This window comes from Pithys albifrons, chromosome Z (genome assembly GCF_047495875.1).
Source record: "Pithys albifrons albifrons isolate INPA30051 chromosome Z, PitAlb_v1, whole genome shotgun sequence".
NCBI lineage: Eukaryota > Metazoa > Chordata > Aves > Passeriformes > Thamnophilidae > Pithys > Pithys albifrons.
This window is the reverse complement of record NC_092497.1, coordinates 39,886,334-39,910,452: the sequence shown is the minus strand read 5'-3', so window position 1 is coordinate 39,910,452 and position 24,119 is coordinate 39,886,334. Positions and strand designations below refer to the sequence as shown.

The 24,119-nt window shown below is 41.6% G+C and overlaps 1 protein-coding gene across 6 annotated transcripts in view; it reads right to left on the bottom strand.

The window, feature by feature from the left end:
- GRAMD2B (GRAM domain containing 2B) overlaps positions 1-24,119 on the bottom strand; it is a 54,793-nt gene that overhangs the window by 25,892 nt on the left and 4,782 nt on the right. For 2 of the 6 annotated variants that reach the window (XM_071579943.1, XM_071579942.1), the window contains exon 2: positions 2,199-2,321. In XM_071579943.1, the coding sequence (XP_071436044.1) occupies positions 2,199-2,321 (123 nt within the window). Of the gene's footprint in view, positions 1-1,252; positions 1,373-2,198; positions 2,322-9,077; positions 9,294-16,430; positions 16,607-24,119 lie in introns of those variants that run through there. The other 4 variants (XM_071579944.1, XM_071579945.1, XM_071579947.1 and 1 more) reach the window with 4 other exon arrangements.

Below are 24,119 nucleotides of genomic sequence, written 5' to 3'. Positions count from 1 at the left end.
TGGAATATTGTGTGCAGTTTTGGGCAGCCCATGTAAGAAAGATATTAGGCTGTTAGAGAGTGTTCAAAGGATGGCAATGAAGATGGTGAAGGGTCTGGAGGGGAATTCATATGAGGAGCAGTTGAGGTCACTTGGTTTATTCAGCCTGGAGGAGAGTGAGGGGAGCTCTCACTGCAATCTACAACTTTCTCATGAGGGGAATGGAGGGGCAGACACTGATCTCTTCTCTGGTGATCAGTGACAGAACCCAAGGCAATGGCTTGAAGTTGTGGCAGGGGAAGTTTAGGCTGGATATTAAAGAGGTTCTTCACTCAGAGGGTGGTTGGGTGCTGGAACAGGCTCCTTAGGGAAGAGGACACATCACCAAGACTGAGAGAGTTCAAGAAGTGTTTGGACAACACTCCCAGGCACACGGTGCGACTCCTGGGAATGGTCATGTGCAGGGCCAGGAGCTGGACTTGATGATCTTTGTGGGTCCCTTTCAACTTGGTATATTCTGCGATTCTGTGAAAAATTTCCATATCCTGCAAAACAAGTCTTCTTTACTTGTCTAAACTGGAGAGGTTCCCTATTTACAGTATATACTCTGGGGGAGAGATGAACAGAAAGCCCAGGGTAGACACAGCTGGAAAGAGACAGTATAGTAGGACTGATTTAGACAGGAGGAGAAGTGGCTGCATTATCTCAGGTGGTTCCTCAAAGAAGAAAACTCTAAATTACATGTGGACATGTATTTGTGTGCTTACATAAAGTATAGGTCAAACTAAAACAAACAGTAGGCCTTACAAAAAACTCCTGCATACCCCTTGCCAAACATACTGAGAGGTAAAACTAGAAAGATTTGGGAGAAAAAAAAGACATATTCCTTTGAATACTTCTTCCTGAAAAATGTTTCATGAAATTAAATTATGTTTTTAAAATATTTGTCTTATGATCAAAACCACAATGTCAGGTTGACCACTGACTTTTGAACTGACTGCTCAGCTGACAAAGGGAAAAGAATGCAAAGAATGCAAAGCCAAGCAAGAGGGATTTTAGCATTATTTAATCTTCTTTTAGAAGAGTTTAAAATACATTCAAGATCTCCCGTGTTAAAGGTTTAAACAAAAGTGGGGTGGGGGCTGGGAAGAAATTTTTCTCTCTCTCCAAACACAAAGGTTTGGGGGATTGAAGTACCAAGACTGAGAACAAAAGACTGCTTGATGACTCTAGATTCCAACTTAATGGTGGGGTGGAGGTGAGGAACACAGACCTGGTTTGCACTTCATTTCCACGGGGACTGCAAGCTACCATCTGCTGAGCTGGTGAACTCTCCTTTTCCTAGCTTGGTTCTTCGTGCCTTCCCCCTCAAACTCCTCTGTGCACCCCTGGGCTTTGGAAAGAGAGGGAACCTTTTGGGTTAGCTACGGACTTCCTGAGCACAGATTTTCAGCTGCAAGGGGTTGCTGAGAACCACCACCCCACTCACCCTCAGCTCCCAGCACCTCCTTCTTCGAACAAAGGCACAAGGGGAGAGAGAGACACAGAGAGAGAGCGTGAGAGCCTACTCTGCCCTGAGAACAATTCCATCCTGCCCGGTGTGACTGGTATTACCACATGAGTCATTTGGAGGAGCCAATACCCCACACCCACTCCTAAATTTCAAAGCAGTGGTGATTCTTTGGGGGAATCACCTCCTTTCCTGGTCCATATAAATATCTTAGTTTCTTCTAAACTCAGATATCCAGCAAAGGAAGAAGGACTGGTTTTTTTGAGACATTACAGTAATCTGATGCAATATACAGCAGAGAGTCCAAAATTAAAACTTATGTCACAATTTTACCATGGACAATCAATATTCCAGCACAAAAGTGCTCAGGAAACAAGCCAGGACTCAAACTGCAGCTCAGTTTGACTGCCTGTCAAACATTGTGAAAGAGATGTAAGTAGCAGTGGCATCAAACAGAGCTATGTATTCTTTTCTAGAACAGGGAAACTGAGCCAGCTCTAACGTTAAATTCCCACTATTCTGACTGCTTGTGTTGGGTAACAGAGCAACCCTGAAAGGTGAGTCTGATTCCTGTTTACTTGCATAGTGTCCAAGCTAACCCATAACTAGGATGTCTGATAAATATTGCTACTCAGTCTAGCTTTTTAAATGGGTTGTAATCATTCTAATAATCTGACTAGAAGAAAATTGACAGTATTTCTGACATTACCTAGCAACATCAACTTTTTTCCGGTCATCAAAATACTCCATTTCGCTGGTGGGTGTTTGCAGCAACAGAGTAGGCGATTTTCCTGCCTTTCTCTTTTCATCAGTCCCATTTTCTCCATCTGAACTGCAGAGGGAAAAATAAGTAATTAAAAAAACAGATAAAGATGTGTATTGCAGGACTCATTGTGATGTGAAATGCCATTGCAACATGGTGACAATAAAGCACATATTAAAGAACAAAATTATGATATATGTTATATATTAAGGTCCTGAAAAGTCTTTATCTACTGACTTGACAGTATTATCTGAACAGTAGTCTGAGCTCCAGTACTGGAATTTCAGCAATGAGGAGAGAAAACTGAAATACTGCCACGGATATTTCAGCGCTCATAAAATTTGTAGCTCTAGTTTCGATTTCAAAGACAATGCCATGTTTCGGAAAAATGCATTCCATCTTCAGTACTTAGACTCAGATGACTAATGGAAATTAACTTGATTGGCAACTTGCGAGAAAAACATTCTGCATAACAGTACCTAGTGTTTAGCAGATTATTTGTGGTTCAGTGTTGCAAGAGTAAGATAGGTCCTATTTTGCCTCTATTATGCCTCTTCTGTGAGGTTCACATGCAAAATTTTTACAAGAGTTCCTCTCCAAGTACAAAAATCATTGGTTTTATTTTACAAAAGCAGCACTGCCACCACAATAAATTGTCTTTTCACAGCACAAGCTACTGCCTCAGAAATGTTAAGGAACTGAAGGCCCAGACATGTTCCATCAGAGCCTCTCCCTGGTTTCCTTTTTCATAATTTTCTAATAAATTGTTAACTCTGAAAATAGGGATTAAAAAAGCTGTCTTTAATAACAGAGTCTGAAGAGTAACAATATTTTAAAGGGACATGACAAACATATACACATATCTGCCTGTGGAAATCTGACACCTAAGAAAGACTCCAGCACACTCTAGGCACTAAAGAACAAAGCCAAACTATGCTGCCCACTAATTTAATGCCTGGCCTGCATGACTCTACGCACAGCAGCTTTCCACTGCAATATTTAATTTCTGCAGTTTTACAGCAATACCACAGCCATCACGTGACAGTGTCTTTAGCAGGAAGTTTCTTTTCCTACTAAGACAAAAGTTTTGCTAATAGACATTCTCAGACTGATTTAATTTCTCTTCTTTAAGGAAGGATGCAAAAAGATCCTTAGCTATTACTATACTCTAGTGAATAAGATCAGACCATCTTAATTGAGATCTAATGAGGTGTTATCCTATCTCACAGCTAAACTAGAGCTGATGGCACAGCACAAATGCCTTGATTCTCAAGGCATTTTATGTTTACATACAGCAGCCATTTCCCCATCTAACCCTTCCTCAACCCTTAGCACTCTTCATCACAGAAGCACTGAATTGAGACTTCCTAAGTAATACTTTGTGTATAATTGAAAGGACTAAAGCAGTAATAAAGGATTAATATGGTGAACCCAATCTGCCTTAAAAAACCCAAGTAAGCAGTTTTATGCTGTTTGAGATTTTAAGCAGACAGAACCACCCACTCAAGGTGTTCCCTGCAAACATAGGGGAGTTTGTATTACAAGAGTCTGCAAAACCTGAAAACATCTTATTCAGTCTTGCTAACTGTTATACTTCTATTCCACACATCCCTGGGCTCCAAGGGCAGCCAGAGAATACCAGACACAAGTGGGATAAGAAACACGGTGAGGCAAAATTCTCTGCTTCAATCACACCTGCATTTCAAAAGTGCAGCTTAGCGTGGAAACTCTCAAGTGATTAGGACTACGTAATACAGCAGTGTTTTTAAGATGCAGCTGCTTGAGCCTGATGTCTGATTGGAGCCCATCACTGCCTTGGACAGCCTGCTATTATTACATGGCAATGACATCAACTGGTCAAGGAGGCCCATCTCACACCTGTGTACTACATATAACACAGGTTTTAGTGTTTATTTACACCTGCCTGTATGGTTAGATGCTTTCCTGCTCTTTAATGCCTTTTTTTAATTACTATTCTTATTCTCTTTCCCTCGAGAGAAATTAATTTCCCTAATTAATTTCTACTTCAGAGTTAAACCTATGTGCCTGTACTGTCCTATCTGTCTTCCCTACTAACTTTACTATTTCTGAACCTCTGCTGTCTGAACTCAGTCCATCTAGCTGCTATCGGATGGCAGAGAGCTTAAGCTGGGCATCTCAACATGCTAATCCTGCTGACTGTTGTGTGTGGAAATGCTGAGCTAACTAATGCCAGTCTGGTCTCCTCTCTAGGACAGTCTTCTGCAGCTGAGAACAGTGACAATGTACCCAAACACAGGTGTGAGGAGACTCACCCATGCATCACATGCCACTGGCAGTAGCAAATGGGTGTACTCCTACTATCTGATTGGTTTCACTATGTCTATCTTTCACCCTACCTCCTATATGCCTCTTTCACATAGTGAAAAGCTATATACGGATTTGTCCCCACACTTCTGAACACTATAGCTCCACACAGCACTTAACATGTGTTTTTTAAGTATCAAAAGAATTTTAGCTGACCTTCTGGAGAAGGCCTTTACTTCCTAAAATTTCCTTTCCTTTTCCAAAACCAGTCAAATTTTGTTTATCAAGTCACAAGTAAATTAAAGCACTTCTTAGATTTTCACATGTGAGTCAGTATTAATAAATGCTTTGTAGAAAGCACACAAAAGTCAGGAACCCATAAAAAAAAAAGATTAGATCTAGGCATTTAAGAAACAAGCAGTGTTTGCTACAACTGTTAGCAGTAGTTGCACACAAAAGAACTGCATTGTTACATCAAGACTGTTGGTATAAAACCAAACATTTCTCAAATTGAACATATATTGGTACTACTACCGAATTTACTTAAAATAACATCTAGAAGAAAAAAAAAGAGAAAGTTGTCTCTAGTTTCCAAATGACAACAGTTGTCACAGTATTTTCAAAGCCAAGGCCTATACTTACTATGGGATCATAGATTGTATCAAAGCTAGAGAAAATAAACATTAGTTGTGTTTAAGGGAAAGTGCTATGAAATACATAAAGGCAGTGGACTAAGTTTCATTCTAATGAAGTCCAGAAATACATTATTCATCAATATATTTTAACAGTCAGAGGAATTTCATCTTATCTGATCTGAATGTTTTCTGTGAAGCAAGAACTTTCTGGCAGATGTGTGTCATGTTATTTGTAGTGCGTAAAATTTTCTGAATTTCAAAAGGTTTCCTTGATTGACATTAATTTTCTTGAGGACCTGAAAAATTCAAACTTTCTGTGAAAGTTATAATGAACCATAGTAAAGGGAATTATTCTGGAGAAAAAAATTAAACACATTAATCTAAACCACAAACTTTTCCGTTGTTCCCTTCTAAACTAGCTTGAGTAAGAATCACTGAACAAAAACAATAGGCCACAGTTTGGAAAGTGAGCCATAAGGAACAACTGTTGTCTTTGACAGCTCCAGTACAGAAACAGACACAATCACTTCTCAGGCATACATAAGACACCAAAAATTCCAGAACTCTATAGTGGTTATTGTCTTCAATTCCCCACAGCCACACAAATCCTTCTATAAAGCTTCCTCAGGACACCACTTGGTTCACCTAATAAAAGGTCTAAAAGCTCTGAAGCCACAATAAATTGTGACAAACCAATCTCTGGTTCACAAATTGCAGATAGGTATGCAGGAGGAAAAAGTCCCATTGAATAACCAGAGAAATTAGCTACAGCTTCAATTGTTTGTAACTGGAGTCAAAACAGTATGTCCCTAGAGTTTAAGCCCACTGAGTTGCAATGTTCTGTCTGTGGATGTAGCATAAATATCAAAATGTTACCTTAGAAGACCTGTTGTCCTGCTTTGTTTCTTTTATACAAAAAGGATTAATTTTGCAACAGCAGTTAGACTCCTATATTGCTGCAAATGATAAACCAATAGTGTGGAATAATTTCTGCCCTACTGTCCACAACCATGCCTGGTATATCATCTGTGAAAATATATGTCACAACTACAAAGATATTCTCTATCCTTTAGTTCTGTTGAGTTTACTGGGTAGCTGTTGGCAGACTGAAAAGATTTGACAAAGGAATCAATGTATGTGAAAGGTCCAAATGCTAAGACATAATGTTATTTGAGCCACACTTATGCCCTGACATGAGTCTATTCAGATAAAGGAACTGGTTGTTTTTACAGCAACTAAAAGTCAAAGGGAATGATGCAAATGTTCAAGGATTCCAAATCAAAAAATCGCAGAATATGCCAAGTTGAAAGGGACTCACAAGGATAATCGAGTCCAACCCTTAGCCCCGAATAGGACCATTCCCAGGAGTCACACCAGATGCCCAAGAGTATCACTCAAACACTTCTTGCACTCTGTCAGGCTTGGTGTAGTGACCATTTCCCTCGGGAGCCTGTTCCAGCACCCAACGTCCCTCTGGGTGAAGAACGTCTTTCTAATAACCAACTTAAACCTATCCTGATATAACTTCAGGCCACTCCCTCAGGCTATGTCACAGATCACCACAGAGAAGAGGCCACTATCTGCCTCTCCTCTTCCCCCCACGAGAAAGTTCTAGACTGTGATCAAGATGACAGACTTTGGCAGTCTTTAAAAGCAAAGATGAGGCATAATGAAGAAATCTATCTTGGCAGTATCCAGGAGACATATGAAAAATATGCTTCAAGTAGAGATGACTGCAAGAGGGTAAGATGAATGCACCAATGCTTGAAAGGACACTCTTCTAAGCATTCTGCAGGTCAGAGATCTCCTCCTAGACACTGACCTTCCTTGACCTACCATATCAAGGCAATCACCTCAAACTACCTTTTTGCTAGGACTAAAGTCTTAAGTCTTCTTTCAGAAGATATGTCCCATCATTACCCTAAACATTCTTTGGTACACTGCACCAGTTTGAACTAAGTTTTTTTGCTTGTGTAATCAGATTCTGGAGAGTTTGATCAGTTTGCTTTCATACTGTGCACAGTTCAATTACTTCACACCTGGACTGAAGAAAACACTTTCGACACTAAACTCCACTGCTGTGCTATTAGAGCAGATTAGAGTGGTCTCTGTACTGAAAAAGCTAACAATAGTGCTCAAGTTGAAGACTTAGATGTTTTCTATTTGTATAGTCTGATCACTCAGAAGCAAAATGATTCTAGTAGCAATACAGCCATGCTCCAGTGCTATGTGACACACAGCGCTGTTTATGTCAGAAAACATATCTTCTGAAAACAATGCCTCAAGATAATGTCATGATTTAATCTACTTCTAAGGCCAAATACCAAACATGCAAACGGAAAGCCAAACATTGACTAATGAGCTAAACTTACCCTAAGCACCTAGGAGTAGAGATGTCCTTAACAGCTGCTAAAATAGATGTTAAGAAGGCCATAACCAATCCACTTGGTATTTAAATAATTACATATACTCAGTACACAGTTTGTACTTAAGGCTGAAATCTAAAGTAAGTAAAACAGCTGATTCTGAAGTATTTTATGTATTTTATGTTTTTTGTATAGCAAATATATAGCCAGCAGATGTATTTATACCAAATACCAAGAGCAGAAAAGCATTAATGTGTGTAGACATGCAACCCCCTGCATGACAGGTTTGTTAATATCAATAGATATGAGCCAGACTGAGATTTAACTATGTCAGGCTGTTTAAGGAGCAGAGTAATTCTCTTCTTACGAGATCACAGTCAAACAAGGCATAATGGAGGCAGAATTACATAGCTGCACATTAACTGTATAGAACATGCATATGGATGGGGGCACACATGCATACACACCACGTCTTTCCCTAGGCATTTTCAGGATCAAAAACAACTGCAGGCACAGCTGAAATCTCGATGTCAGATGCCACCAAAAGAGGAACGAACCCAATTGTCAAAGACTACCTTCAAATATGAATCTAATTTTATACATCAAGGTAATTAATTTCAGAAATACTTGCTGTGCTCTATTCCACACCTATCTCTTGGAACACAATTACTTACCTGTGAGTAGTTTCATATGTCTGCATTGCTATATCTTTATTAAAAACATGAATGAAATTTTTGAGTTAATACTGAACAGAAATCCCTTCGACACTGTTAGAGGAAGTCGGGTTTTTCTCTTCAACTGAAAAGACATTTCACATAATAACTAGATCAAGTTTCACACTGCCTTACCACTTGGACATCAGCAAGATCACTGTGACACTGCAGACGTCATTAGCAGGTATGTAAATTCTCTGCTCTAAATACCATCTATTATTAACTGTTTGTATTCCCTGTCTAATCAAAACCAGACTGGTGTCAAGTTCCATAGAACAAAAAAAAAAAGAAAAACAAAAAAACAGAAGAATTCCCTGTGCTCTGAAACAAGAGACACTATAACAAGATATTTTATTAAGTTAACACTAGAACAGGAACACAAACCATTTAGCTCTTTTGCCTTTTCATGAGTTTCCATTTCATATATCCAAAAAGCAAAAGCCCTCTCACATGTATCTTTATTCAACTCCACAAATTCCCATGATGCAGTTTTCATGGGAGTTTCAATAGGGTGACCAACAACTGTTTACCTGAACATAAGCACAGGCAAATCTAGCATGTGACACAAATCTTCGAGGTGCAGAAAAGAGGGCAAAGGCATTTAAATGCCAGCTCTATCAATTGTTCTGTACCAAATCCAATAAAAAAGATAAGTGCTGCATCTGTCTACAATTGCTACGTTCAATGCGACCTACAGGCATCTATCCACTAGAGCTGCTCCTTAAATCAGGCAGAAACAACATATATCTCTGTGAAAAAACACAGGCATCTTTACAAATGAGGCCCAATCATCAGAGCATGAGCATAAAGGTTTGGTCTCATTACCTGAAGCTACATCTCTGGTTTTTGGAGGAAGAACTCGGAGAAACATGTCTCCACATGATGTGAGCCTCGGCTGCCAGTTTCCCAGCATTAATTGTGCTCTCGAAAAAAATTAAGCAGTTACATCTGCCTGAAATAGGATTAAAACAAAAAAAAAAGACACCAGCAATTATACTAACAATTGTTATTAAGAATGCAGAATAGTTAGAAATGAAAGCAGAGATCTGGGAGTAATCCTACCAACACTTTTATTCCATTCTCTTCTTACAAAAAGTGAAGCTGCCACGAATCACATGACCAGCAACCTTGCTTTTACAGCACTTCCAGAAATAATAGCTCACTACGAGGTACATAAAGTGTTTTAATCAATGTGTATAAGAAAAAATATTTTTAGTTCTTCTGACAGGTTATATACAAAGAAAAGGATGGTTGGGTTTGAACATGCAGCAGTTTCATTGGGAACTGTCATTAATAATAGATAATTTACAATCATGAATAAGGCTTCCCTGTTTCAAGTGTAATAAAGAGAGATTCCGTTCCTACATATCTACGTACAGTTTTTGTAAAGTTCCCTAGCAAGAATAATGCACAACCAGGCAAAAGGAAAAACTTCAAATGAAATGAAAATAATCTGTGTCTCTCTACCCTATTTCATCACAACTTCCTTGTTTGAAAGGTAACAATAAATGAACAGGCAAAATTTGAAGTTTCAAGGAATACCCAATTACATTTTTGATGTTTCATCTAGGACGGACATGAACCAAAGTAAAATTAGTGTTGGAGGCTCACTGTTTACCAAGGATCTGGCAATGCTGAATTTCCCATTATTATCTTTGCAGTCTATGATTTTTCTTACAGACCTACATAAGTGTTCATGGAAAAGTTTGTTACAATACAGATAATCTAATGAAAAAGCTCATATTTCACAGTAGGAAGTACTAGCTCCCAGCAATATGTCTAACCAACACTAAATACAACAGTACCTTTCACTGTGACACTGAATATAAGGAATCATTTTCCTTTTAAAGTCTTGGAAAAAGTCATGAGAATCAGATTGACATATGGTGGCCAGATCCCTGCTAAAGCCAGCTGGAGTTTCTATTTTCTGTGTCACAGGAACATTGAGTCCGAATGCTCTCTAAGCCTCCTTCTTCATCATGAGCTTTTCCACTGGCCACATAGTGCCTATCATGGCAAAACACACTCTCTCCTATGCTGGCCACAGCATGCCTACATGTATTTTAAAATTTGACAAAAACAAATGGGCATATATGTAATTCTGTTATTTACTGGACTTTTGTACTGCAACACTTCTTCTCCAGAAAGGCTAAACAAACCTAAATGGTTCTTTTTGAACTAGTGTAGCACTAATGACAGCTACAAAATTACCATCAAGAGTCAAGTTTCCCTAAGTGGTCTGTCTTTCATAAACACACTAAAGATTCCCAGAGGGCTAAACTGAGCCACCGGCAGGTCTGGGTATAGTCAGGTAATGAGAAGGCTTCCCAATTCTATCCACAGAGGACTGTTATGGGTTCACTTAGATGGGCCTAAATTTGGGCTCTGAAGTCTGGACTAGGCCGAAGCTGTCAGCTGACTTGAGCTGGGCTGAGCTAACAGCTGACCTCTTCTAGCCAGTAAGTTTGTATTCCATACCACATTATGACATCATCTCCAGGAAAGTAGGAACCAGTGTGGGAGTGGTTAAGGCAGTCGCTTCTCAGCCCTCCTCTTGGGAGGACTCACGATGCTGTCCCAGGGGGGATGGAGAGGACCAGGCCCACCACTGGCTCACAGGGTACCTCAGGAAAGTAAAATGTGTTGTTCTGGGTCTCTCCTTTCTGCTTGGGTTTGTCTCCCTGGGGAATAAGCTTCTTCTTAAGTAATGTGTAGTTAGGACAGTAGAATTTGTGTGTTCGTTAAGAAGTTGAGGTGGGGAACTTGCTGTTGCAGCCTTGTGTGAGTGAATATTTGTACTCTCTTCTAATTGTCTTTTTCTTTCTGTGAAAAATATATGTAGATTTAGTATAAATGCAGTTTGAAGTGGTTTTTTTTCTTTCCCCTCTCTTTTCCTCCCTTTCCCTGGTGTTAGGAGGGAGGCTTTTCTCTCTGTGCTTGGGGAGGTTGGCAGTTGCTTATCTCAAACCAAGACAAGGACGAAAGGAGCAGTCCGCCCCTACCTACTCTGCTGAAATTCCCTGCTGCCTATCTGCCGCTTGCATATTATTTCCTGCCACTCTTCCCAGAACCTTATTAACCTCCCTAACTTTAGTGTACTATTTTTCAAGGACAGAGGCAGAAAACAGTCAGTTCCAGGCAGAAGTTTAGTTAAAGGAAGTGAATACTTCAGTACAGCACTGAAGCTCAAACTACCAGGAAATTAAGAAAAGGCAAGTGTTCTCCTTGTATGTACCCCTACAATCCATTATTCTCCCTTTTATTCAACTGTCCCATCTCCTGGTACTTGATTAGTTACTGTAGTGATCACCTCAGCACAAGATATTATGTCATTTTATGAAGATGGGACAAGGGACCCTATAAAGTGGGTGGGAAGGGAGCAGCTGCTCATGTCCTCCTGCAATCTTCTACTCCCCTTTGCACTACCTAGCAGAAAAAGCAGGTGTTTTAAATATTTGTTTATAGCCCTCTGCCAAGAAAACATAATCTCTCTCTAATTTTGGGGTAGCTCAGAGATCCTCTAGATAAAGCAAGACGTTTCTTCTCAAGGAGAAGCGGAGAATCAGGGAAACACAACTCATCCTACCATACTCAGAGAAATTACTTCCTCTGTGATGACAACATTTGAAGAGATTTTTGCTAGCTGGATCCAGACTGGCACCCGAATTTAAGTTAAAATAAGTACTGCAAAAGATTCTAAAATTTCCTAGACCAAACACAAGATCTCTGTGGCTTACCAGTAAAACAAGACTAAAAATATTAATTTTAAAGGATACATATGGACTTTGCAAAAGCTGTGTACAGAGCACAGTGATCACTAACCACAGCAGTGGTATCATTGGATAAGCACATATTTTCAACCACATGCTTGCAACATTTATGGAGAAGGTGGCAAGAACACAATATTCAGGAGCTATGTTTATGCGTCACCTGTCAAATACCAGCAACAAATCTTGATGCCCAAAGCTTATCTGTAGTATTATGTTGCCTAACGAGCATTACTCACAAGACTGCATTTAACCAATAAATGCAGCACTTTTTTGAGGATTTCAGGTTTGCCATATGAGGCAAATGGGTAGAAAGAAAAGGCTGTTCAGATACATAACATGCACTCACACACAGGACAATTATTTTAAAAAGCTACTTCTATAACTAAAGCATCGCATAAAGTGAATAAAGTAAAAATAACGGGGAGAAAAAAGGAAAACACAGAAGCGTCTAAAAAAACCAACATCACAAACAAATAGAGGTCACTTAGGTCAAAAAACTTTGCTGTGACACCTCAAGTTTAAGTGCTCTATTTGCAAACTTTTACCCTTCTTTTCAGATCATGTTACAATTTTCACTATAAAAATAAGGAAGAACTACCAGGGAAAATTAAAAATATGACACTTGCTATGTGTCGATGCTATCTTTGTTGACTGAAAGTACACACTTTTTCCCTCTGAAAAAAAAAACCAAACAAAAAAACGAAGTAGAAGTTTGGCTGCTGGAAAGAAGTTAACCTGAATCAAAGTTGCAATAAAACTTTGAATCAAATAAATAATCTCCCCTTTCTCCTCTGCATTTTGTATTTCTCTCAGGTAGAGATTTTAAGTAAAAAAAAAATTGGTGAAATGTGATTATGCACAGGTCAGTCAATTTTCTTTTAACTTATCAGCTGATAAATAGTTATTAGGTAACATCTGTTATGGTAGATTAATTTTTCAGACAAATAAACCATAAAAATCATATTCATTCTTAGTCCAGAAGTACACAATTTGCTTGCAAGTATTTTCCACTGCTTTCAGTAGCACACTTTCCCCAGTAGCTGCAATGCAGTTTTGCTCCCAAAAGAAAAAAAAAATCTAAAAACTTCAACACCTTTCAGACTTTCAAGTTCCAGCCTCTTCATTGCTATGTTACACTTGGTAACTGGACAATACTTCATGCTGTAACCATAAGGGTTACAGAATATGCCACTTAGTATTAGCTGTATTTTACTATACAGTAACTCAGCGCATTGCACTAATACGGAAAGATTGAACTGTACCATGACAAATACTATCTGTGACACCAGAACGTGCCATATTGACTTCAGTAGAAGCAACTATGGATGGAAACAGAAAGATGCTGACATGGATTATGAATTGTTTGCTACCACACTTGTGCCATTTCTCCTTGATGTACCACACTCCTGTTTTCAACACTAAAACATCTGTTCCACCAGCTGTCCCTGCAGCAGGGCTGACAGCTTCTAAGGCAGGTCTAGTGCCACACTAATGTAACAAACTCCACCTTCAGGTCAGAAAACTAAATATCCTCTAAATACAATACAAGGGTTAACTCCTTTTTGGTATGAGGCCACATCAGGATGCAATGGTCAGGGAATGCCACTTGGAAGGTTTTTTCTGTCCAGAAATTTTTTGGGAGGAGCTCCACATAATGACAATCTTTTGGCACATCACTCTTTTGGGTCCACATAATAGCAGTGCCCATCTTACGCAGAGTGTTACCTCTGTGGTTGTAAAACTCACGTAGATCTACTGCAAACTTTGCAAATATATAACTATCGTTATATATACACATGCCAAAGAAGCCCATTTTCTAAGTCAGCATGAATAGCCTTAACTCTTTTTGTATAACATCCTTGAATCACTGGCAGATAAATAGAAATTTCCCAGTTAGCAAGCCTGAAATAATAAAGAAAACCTAATTCAACAACAAAAAACCCCAACCCAAAATACTTCTATAGCTTCAATCTTTCAGAAGCACCTATCCCCCCAGTGACATCTTTATGATAACAGCAGAAGTATATCAAGCTATAAAGTCCATCTCTAGACTGAACAACATTTTAAGCATACCTTCAGGAAGTATGGCTACTATACACACATAAACCTCTCTACACATGTAAATCTCTCTCCCCTGAAATTCAGGAAACACGAAAAGATTCCATAAGCCTCCATAGCCCCGCTAGCAATTTTTTTTTCCAGAGGTCAGCATGAGCTGTGTTGGTTGCATACTGTTCCCTGGAAGTACATGCGGGGAAAGAAACTCCACCACATCCACATAAACTTAGGCAGAACATTTTTTGAAAATAAATTTTCAACGATTCAACTTCTGGAAAGCTCACTTCTTCTTGAATCAAAATCGTGATTCTCTTTTCCTTCAGAAGAACAATCCCCGGTAACTTCTCATTAGTCAATCCAAAATTACCTGCCTTATGAAGCTAACTCACAGGCAAATAAACAAAAGTTTTTCAGAAGGATCCAGCTACTAGCTAAATAGGACTTGTAAACAAATTTCAACTTTGTTGCCAGTCAGCAAATGGTTTGACAACTTTCCAGTTCAAGACAGAGCATTTTAAGTTTTTTTTTGCCTACCTGTCCTTCACCCTCCTGCTGGCCAGGCCAATATTTCTGAAGACTGGCTTAGAGAATAACAGACCACCCAGCCTTCCCCTGCATGACACCATGAACAGCAAGAACTGACAGCTAAAAAAATATCAGTGTCTCAGTAAGTGAGACTTTCCTATTTATCACACTAATTAAGACTGACCTTGCTTCTAAAACTGTAGCTGTTTCAGGACTGAAAGTTTAAACACCTGACAGGCAGTTACCTGGTGTACATCCACTGTCTCTGAGATCAAGCTTTCTATACCCTGGCTTGGGCTCCTAGTTCTGTTAAGAGAAAAATCAGATACAGATCTTGCATACCTGAAGAACTTCATAAGGCTCATTGGCATAATTCTGCATTGAGGGATCAGGATCCACGTCTTGAAGTCCGGAGGCTCTTGAGAAGGTCTAAGAATTATGTCTCATTTGTAATGTGAAGTCACTGATATGATTATACCATACAGGATAAAGGACACTTAGAAGACACTGATTCCCAGTGCTCTCTAACAACCAAGTTATTTCTGGCAACAGATTTCACTGTGATACATACTTTGGGAATACACCTGCTTAGAGATCAGGGATAGATCAGCTGGGAAAAAAACTCCAAAAAACCAACCAAAACCACAGATCTTCTGAGACTTTCTTTTCAGAGAGAGAGGGCCAGCTCCTAGTAACCTGTTTGCCTTTCTCCTGGAGGCTGTTTAAGATTAAATTTTCAGGAAGAAAAGCTCTTTGGGAAAAGGAATCACCCCAGTTTAGGAGAAAGTCAACTCTGAAAAATTTCTTTTCAGGAGAAAGTTCCACATTTTTTAGTTTCTTGTTTTGCAGACGCTTGAGTTCCATTCTTGAGACTGCCCACGTGAATTGGGGACTAGAATGAAAACAGCTGTTTAATTCCAGCAACATTTTCACGTGATGGTCATTGCCATGGCACACAAACACCTAAGCAACCTGAGACCTCCACAAGAAGCCAAACCAATGTAGGAGATGAACCTTCAACTACGGATGACCCCAGTCACTACGAAAGGCTGGGAATGTCAGCAGCCTCGGCAGAGCACAGGGAGTCCTCCTGCCGACGGGAAGCCTCTGACTTCGTACCTTCCAGCAGTTCACCCAGGCAGCCAGCCTTTGCCAGCCTTTGCCACCCAGCAAGGTCGCCTCTTCCTCATGAAGAGTATTAAATATTTTCGCTATGTACACCTGCTCAATTTTTGCGGTACTGCTCAGGTTAAAAAGCAGAGGTCTCAGAACGGGACTACCACGCTGGGCAAGGACCACGGTGTGGAACCACGCCAAGGCAGGCGAGGAGTGCCCTGTCCCATCTCTGTCGCGACAGAATTCACGCTGAGCTCCCACTTTACTGCCTCGTGCCCTGCATCAGACTTTGTGAACTTGCGACAGAGCTCTGGGTTTACCTGGGACCCAGAGGAGAGGATCACAGCTCCTTACTGGAGCCCATGCAATTGCCACACAGCTGCTGCATTTCTGTGCCACGGCTCAGAAAGATTTCCATGCTGTTGCGTGAAATGACCAGTAGCAGTATTTATACGCCTTGCTCATGGAAGTGTAACTGGAGTTGAGCGCTGTGGTCGCGCCGGGACCTGGGCTGGGTGTTCACGCCCCTGATTCCAGCCTGGCTGCGGATCCCCCTGGCGGCTCCTGCCCGGGCGCTCCCAGGCCCGCGGTTCCCGCCCCGGCCCCGGCGAGCGGCCCCCGCGCCCTCCCTGCTCCGCTCCGCGGCGGGGCGGCCTGGGCGGAGCCGCGCCCCGGCGCGTCCCGCTGTCCCGGCCCGGGAAGTACTCACAGCGGCGCAGCGCCCCTGATGTCCCGCCGGCACCCGGCCCGCGCAGCCCGCGGCTCCTCCGCATCGCCCCGCGGCTCGGTCATGAGCACCATCGGCGCCGGCAGCGCGGACCAGCCCGCAGCGCTCCGCCGCCCGCGGGCCAGGCCGGGCCGGGCCGGGCCGCGCCGCTCCGCCCTCCCCGCCCTGCCCCGCCCCGGGGCGGGACCCGCCGCTCGGGGCCGCCAAAAGCCGCCAAAAGCCGCCAAAAGCCGGTCGAGCCGGCCAGGTGGGTCTTGGTGTCTGCCCAGGCCGGGGCCGAGAGCTCAGGAAGCGCTGTCGCGCCGCGCTCCAGTCGGCGCCGATCCCTTACGAGCTTTAAATTATTCAGTCGGAATGTTGTCCGGGAGTCGCCGCCTCCCGCCGACTCTGACAAAAGCCGCCCTGAATGTTTCATGCCGGGGACAGGAGGTTCACGGTGTCACACAGCCGCCGTCCCGGGGGGGAGGTGGCGGTCACCGAGGCCCCCGTTTCTGTCAGCGCCTTTTCCCGGTGACTCTTGGAAGCAGGCAGTGGTCCAAATATCAATGCTGGCCTCTGGACTGCTTGTACTAACATGAACTTCTGAGGTAACTAGCTGATATTTCCACCTGTGGCTGGCTCAGGTGGTTGTGATTCATTTCTCAAGAGCAGTACCCCAGGCTGGTTTGTCTGCCCAGAAAATCACAGAATGACAAAACGGATTGAGTTGGAGGGACCACAGTGGGTCATCTGGTTCAACCTCCCTGCTCAAGCCGGATCATCCTAGAGCACATGGCATAGGATTGTGTCCAGATCCTGTATTTCCCCAATAAGGGAGACTCCACAACCTCCCTGGGCAATCTCTTCCAGTGTGCAGTCACCCCATAGTAAAGAAGTTCTTCCATATAGTCAGATGAGTCTTCCTGTACATCAGTTTCTGCCCAGTGAGTCTTGTCCTATCACTTGGCACCACTGAGAAGAGCCTGGCTCCATCCTCCTGTCACCCTCCCTTCAGATGCTCATAGACATTGATGAGGTCCTCCTCACGATGAAGTCATGTCTTCTGGAGGCTGAACAGGTCCAGCATCATCAGCCTTTCCTTGTAAGAGAGGTGCACCAGTCCATTAATATTCATAGCCCTCTGCTGGATCTGCTCCAGGAGCTCTGTGTCTCTCTTTTACTGAAGAGTCCAGAACTGGACACAGTACTCCAGGTGAGGCCTCACCAACGCTGAGTAGAAGGGCAGGATCACCTCCCTTGACCTACTGGCAATGTTCTTCCTACTGCACTCCAGGATATCATTGGACTGCTTGGCCACAAGGCTTTGCTGCTGGTTCATGGACAGCTTGTTGTCCACCAGGACCTCCAGATCCTTCTCTGCAGAGCGGCTTTCCAGCAGGTCACCACCAGCCTGTGCTGGTGCAGGAGGTTATCCCTCCCCAGGTGCAGGACCTGCACTTGCCTTTGTTGAATTTTAGGCAGTTCCTCTCTGCCCATCTCTCCAGCCAGTTGAGTTCCTCTGAAGAGCTGCACATCCCTCTGGGCTACTGGCCACCCGCCCCAGCTTTGTGTCATCAGTGAACTTGCTGAGGAGGCATCTGCTCCCTCATGCAGGTCATTGGTTGACAAGTTAAGCAGTACTGGTCCTGGTATTGAACATTTTGAGACATCATTAGTGATAGGCCTCCAACTGGACTCTGTGCCATCAGTTATAACCCTCTGGGATCTGCCTTTCAGATGGTTCTTGATCCAGCTCACTGTCCACTCATCCAGTCCACACTTCCTAAGGTGAGAAACAGTGTCAGAAGCTTTGCTGAAGTTGTTCTCCCCTCATCCATCTGTGTAGTTGTTTCATTGTAGAAGGCAATCAGGTTGGTCAAGCATGATTTACCTTTAGTGCATCCATGCTGAGTACTTCACCTTCTCATCATCTTTGTGGACAGAGATGTCCTCTGGAATGTGGCACTCCATCAGCTTTTCAGGTGAGGCTGACTGGCTTTCTTGCCCTTTTTGAAGACTGATGTGACATTTGCTTTTTTCCAGTCTTCAGACTCCTTTCCTGATCAACATTACCTTTCAAAGGTGATGGTGATGAGGAGCCTAGCTATATTGTCCACCAGCCCTCTCAGCACTCGTGAATGTATCCTGTCAATGCCCATGGACTTGTGGATGTCAAGTTTGCATAGGTGTTGTCTAATTTAATCCTCCTTGACCAAGGAAAGATCTTCCATCCAACAATTCTTTTACCCTTGTCACTTGGGCAAGAGATTTCTGAGGTCTGGTCTTGCCAGTGAAGACCAGTGCAAAGAAGGTGTACAGTAACTCTGCCTTCTCTGCATCCTCTGGTACCAAGGTCCCCCCTCCATTTAGTAATGCACCCATATTCTTAGTTTTCCTTTTTTGATATATTGATGTATTTGAAGATGCTCTTGTTGTCCTTGACATCCTTGGACAGATTTAATTCCAGATGAGTCTTAGCCTTCCTTGTCTCATATCTACTAACTCTAACGAAATGACCTAATACTGTGCCAAAAGTAGCAACTATGGCCTACCCCTGGCCTTCCCTCAGCTTGTGGTGGTAGAGCTGTGGGCAAGTTATGTGCCTTCAGGAAAGTTAAATTTAAGGCAGCATTTGGCACAGGTCATCTTGCATGGTTGGCACAAACTGTCAACAAGCATATGAAAAATGTTTTCACTGTCTGGTTAAAATACTCAAGTTGGGTTTCAGTTTGATGAACTAATATTCTCATAAAGCTAAGATGGAGTCTGTGGTTGTAAGGATACAATCTAAAGAAGGCCAATCTTGGGGTGAGTTCAGAGAAGCAGCTCTAGAAAAAGGTTTAGTTTCATGTTTTAATGTGTCAGAATATATTAATAGAACTGATAATAGAATATATTGCTTTCTTCCTAAGAGTCAACTGTTCACATGAGGTGAAGGGAAAATATGTACAGGACAGTGGTTTCTGTTAGTGGATATCTGTGTAGGAGGTAGATACTAATGTACATTTCAGATTAAATGATGTACAAAGCAAATTAATCACCTTTGAGTGGCACTGTTAACATTACTAGACTACTTAGACTTTTGGAGATGTAAGAAATAAGTTTTAGGTATTGTTGCAATACATTGAGGAAATCAGTGATAAGAAAAAGGTGTTACTGGTGAAAAGGTTCAGGACTGCCACAGCTACCTAGGCACTCAGATCCTGCAGAAAATGTGAGGTTGCTGTATGATCTTACGTAGACTATGTGTGTTTTATTAGCTCTAGTCCAAGAAAATGTAAAGACTGTATGCCAGGCTGCATAGAAAGGAAGACATTTAAAACGACTGTATTTTTGGGAAACACCATTAGCTGATGTTTATGTATTATTTAACACAAAAATCAAGGCATATGTGGAAAAAAATGAGATGTTATTTACAAGAAAGATTATTCAGACCTTTTAAGTCCTACACCTGTGAAACACTGATTGTTGCATTATGCTTTCCTGTGGAGCACCTGAGTGCACTTGGCAGTGCTATGCAGAGCCTCTTTTACTCCCTTATGCCAGACACAACTTGTGACTGTATAAGAGCTTGTCATTTATCCAGAGATGACAGAATGGGGATGATTTCAGCTGTCTGAACAATGAGTGGAGTTGGAACTGAAATGTTTAGGGAAGGAGGGGTTGGCATCCTGCGTGTCGTCAGACCTAGAACCCGTTTCTGGGGTGCATCCATCAGTGTGAGGTTTTATGTTCCCTGGGGATTGTTCTCAGATAAGTGTGCACTATCAAGACATGCACAGGATGATTGGAATCAGCAGGAAAAGTGACTGCCTACTACTCATCTTGTTTTTTGAGACTTTTCATTGTGCTTAAAATGTCTATGTTGCTAATTTAGTCCACATTATGAGGCAAACTTGTGGTTCAATAACTCCTGTGTAACTATATGCACTTCAGCATAAAAGTGGTGGTTTCAGCAAGTGAGAATCTTCCAGTCTGGAAGATTTAGCTACAGGAGATAAATGCTGTTTTGTTCACTCATCTCCAGAGGGTTCCTGTCTCTGCCTCAGTGGTGCAAGAACTGGAAAGGAGTGACTTGGTCTCAGAAGCTCCATCTCTGTTTCATCTGGCTACATTCTCAAGGTGTGCAGAGTTCTCTGATATAAATAAATCAGTCAAGTTACTTAGTGTAGAAGAAACTTACACTCAAACTGATGCCTAGAGCCTAAACACTAAAAAATGAATCCTTGCTTAATACTTTCTTCCATATCATGATACCTTAACTCTTGTCATAGACGTGGTTCTGGTAAATTGCTATACATGTCTCCTTAGTGCAGTTTGTTACCATCTAATAATGACAGTGGAAGGAATAAGCAATGAGCAATGATTATAACTTGTGGGGGTGGTTTGGAGGATTTGAAAAGAAACTGTGGCCAATTTCTGTCAAACTGTGCATGGTCCAGCAGCTCCAAAGTAAGAGGACACAGTCTTGAATGATAAAAGTTCTGAATACCAGGATTCTCAGTAGTATACGATGAGGAGTGCTCTATATGACACAATCAAATGTGCAGCTGCTCATGTTAGTGGAATATACTTGAAAACCATGTGCTTTTATTTTGATTAAGACTTACAAACACACTCAAAGTGCAAAGGACCTTTAACTGGACTGTGATAACTGTGCATCTATGTATGTATGTACGGCCAGACTTCACGACTGAAGATTTGGGAAGGGCTCTCCCCACGTGGGTGTGCCCTTCGAGCCTGTGCAGTGGATTTTTTAGATGAGGCTCAGTGTGCGCAGAACTGGCTCCACCATTTAAGTCCGAAGGTCCATCTGTCACAGCCGAGTGAGCTTGGACAGTGACAGTGAAGTCCTCAGGACTGTCTACAGCACCCAGTACTAACCAGGGCTGAGCCTGCTGAGCATCTGAGATCTGACGGGATCGGATGACAGGGAGGCATTGAACTGCCCGGTACAGTCTCCACTGAGACTCGAACTCACGACCTTGTGGATCAGAGTCCGGAGTGCTCACCGTTACACCACGGGACCGCCCTTGTGCATCTTTATAGATACAGTAAAGCAAATGTTTGAAGACTAACCTGTCACCAACAGAGACCCACTGATAATGTGCGCTGGGTTTTCCTTCAATTGGTGAAGTGCAGATTGAAGAGAGAAAGTAGTGTACTATAAAATTAGTGTTTACTGTTTAATGCCTGCAGTACTGGTGATGCCATGTAGGCAAATCTCACATGTTCCTTCTCCGAAGAGTACATTAAACCTCAGAGAGGGTTGAGGGTTTTCACTAATTAGGACCTTTAACACTATGTATAACATAGCAAAGGATGAAAAATTAGAGATGAAATGATAGGAAAAATTCATTGTAAAAAATTTCAGTTACCTATGAGATCATAGAAAAGCAGAATGGGGAGAGACTCACTGAGTCATCGAGTTCATTCCCTGTCCCAAGGTAAGGCCTACTATTCCTGTGTCACTCCTGACAAGACCCTTTTCTAAGTTGTTCTTAAAAGTCAACAGTGTCCTGGCAATCAGTTCCAGAGTTTGCTATCATCCAGAAGACATCCTCATTCCCTAATATAGTCCTGAATCCTTGTTGCTGAAATTTAAAACCATTACTTTTTAATTTATTCAATATGAAGAACAGTGAAAAACTTCTTCCCGTTTCCATCTTATCTTTAATCTCAGATGAAACATATAAATTGTATTTTCTAGATTTTTTTCCCCCAATGAAATCCCTCAGATAAGTTGAGATCTTTTCTGAAAGTTCAAGCGGGACACCAGTAGCCTTAAGAAGGCTGCATAGAAGGAGATTAAAAGATTACTTCATTATCCTATGCACACTACCATTAGTCACATTTCACAGTAAAGTGTTTATTTTGTGTTTCACAACAGGGTGAGGCTGGCTTATGGAGAGTGTTCAACTGCTATAACCCCATGAAGCTTCTATAAAGGACAACTGAGATGTTTTTCTCCTCTAGTACAGTAGCTGCAAATTGTTAGATCTGACTGAGTGTGACTGTCTGCATACCCTTTGTGCATTTTGCTCTGTTTTTTTATTTTCCAGCCTGTTTTGTCAATTTATCAGAACAATTGTGAATCCTATCTTGAATGATGTAATTTTAAAAAGAGTAAAAGACCCTAATGAGGCACACTGAAAATGTCAGTATAAAAAGCAGTGAAACTGCTACACATGCCTAGAGATTCTTGGATAGGAGATTGCTACTGAACTATAAAAAAGACAACCCAACTGGAAATAAATAGGGTTAGAGATTGTCTTAGTCAACAAATAAGGTTTATTTCAGTACAGTCAAGGATGTTCATAAGTATTTCTCAGTTTATATGGCAAGTATCAGCATGCCAGAATGTTAGGAAACTTCCTTGGGAAGAAACAAAGCAGAAAATAAACACAGTGATTGCAGGCATTCTGTATACTTTGAATACAGTAGATAGAGAATTCTTCTGTGTTTCATTGCAGGTGCAAAAACACGTTAGGAGATACAGCCTTAATAGTACCTGAATACAGGTGTTTTGGGCCTATAAGTAATTATATATGTCATGTCTCCAGTTTTCTATACGATTTTCTGCATTGGTAGGGTTCTCTAAAAGCTACAGAAATGCCTTGGAAGCCATTAAGTGTTGTAAGACCTGCTAAATAAGTCCTTCCAGTTGAAATGTGATAAGAAAGCAGTCTTATGTTAAATACTATAGAAATAGGAGCTGTGATAGTATGACACACAAGCTAAAAGACAATTGGAAAGATGTTGAAACAGTGAGAAAAATCTGATTTCTAGAATATCTACAAGTCAGCCACAAGCCAGAGTGAAGCCAGGCTTACTGCTTTGGGAGATGTACAGTAGAAAAGACAAAATAAGTGCACTGAAAGGGTCTTGCAGCTTTGGAAGAAGTTGCTCAGAGAGGCTGTACACTCTGGTTTTGGAGGTCACAAGATTCAGCTAGACAAAGCTATGCCTGATCTGATGTTGGTGATACTCCTGCCTCAAGCAGGAATGTTCAAATCCAGTGTTCAAATAACTCAGTATACTTGAAGTGTGCTCAAAATAGAGGGAGTAAGCCAAGGTCAAAAATAGCTTGTGCAAGATAACTAGCACCAGAACACAGAGAGTGGTGCAATTTCGTAAGGAGTGAAAATCAATTTTGACCAATTGACTCTTGTTCCTGGCCTGAGTTAAGAGTTCAGTAATTTATTTGTTTTTAAAACTGTGAGATTACTTTGTAGAAGACCCATATCAGGTAATTGTTTTCTTCTTCGGAGCAGTTTACTGGAAGTCTTATCTGCCTATCCATTCCTGTTTTTTTTTTTTTTTAAGATAATCTGAATTACGGTAATGGTTGAACTCTTCTTTGGATAGGTAAGTACACGGGGCAAATGAAGTGAGCTGAACTGGAAGGCAGTTAGAGCACTTCTCATCACAAATGTTTATGCATGTTGAGGCTGTTCGTTGTGGCTTCATACTGAAAGAGTTGGATAGACTAGACTACACTGCAATCATGGACTGTAACACCCAGCAGGAAAAAGGAGACAAACTGGCACACAAAACTTCTGGGGTGTTAGTAATGCGGTGTCAGCCCACCTCACAGTGAACGTGTAACACATTGCACTTGTGCTCCATTGGCATATTTATGGCCAGTTTGATACCAATGTCCTTCGCAATGACCTATGTAGGGTCACAGAA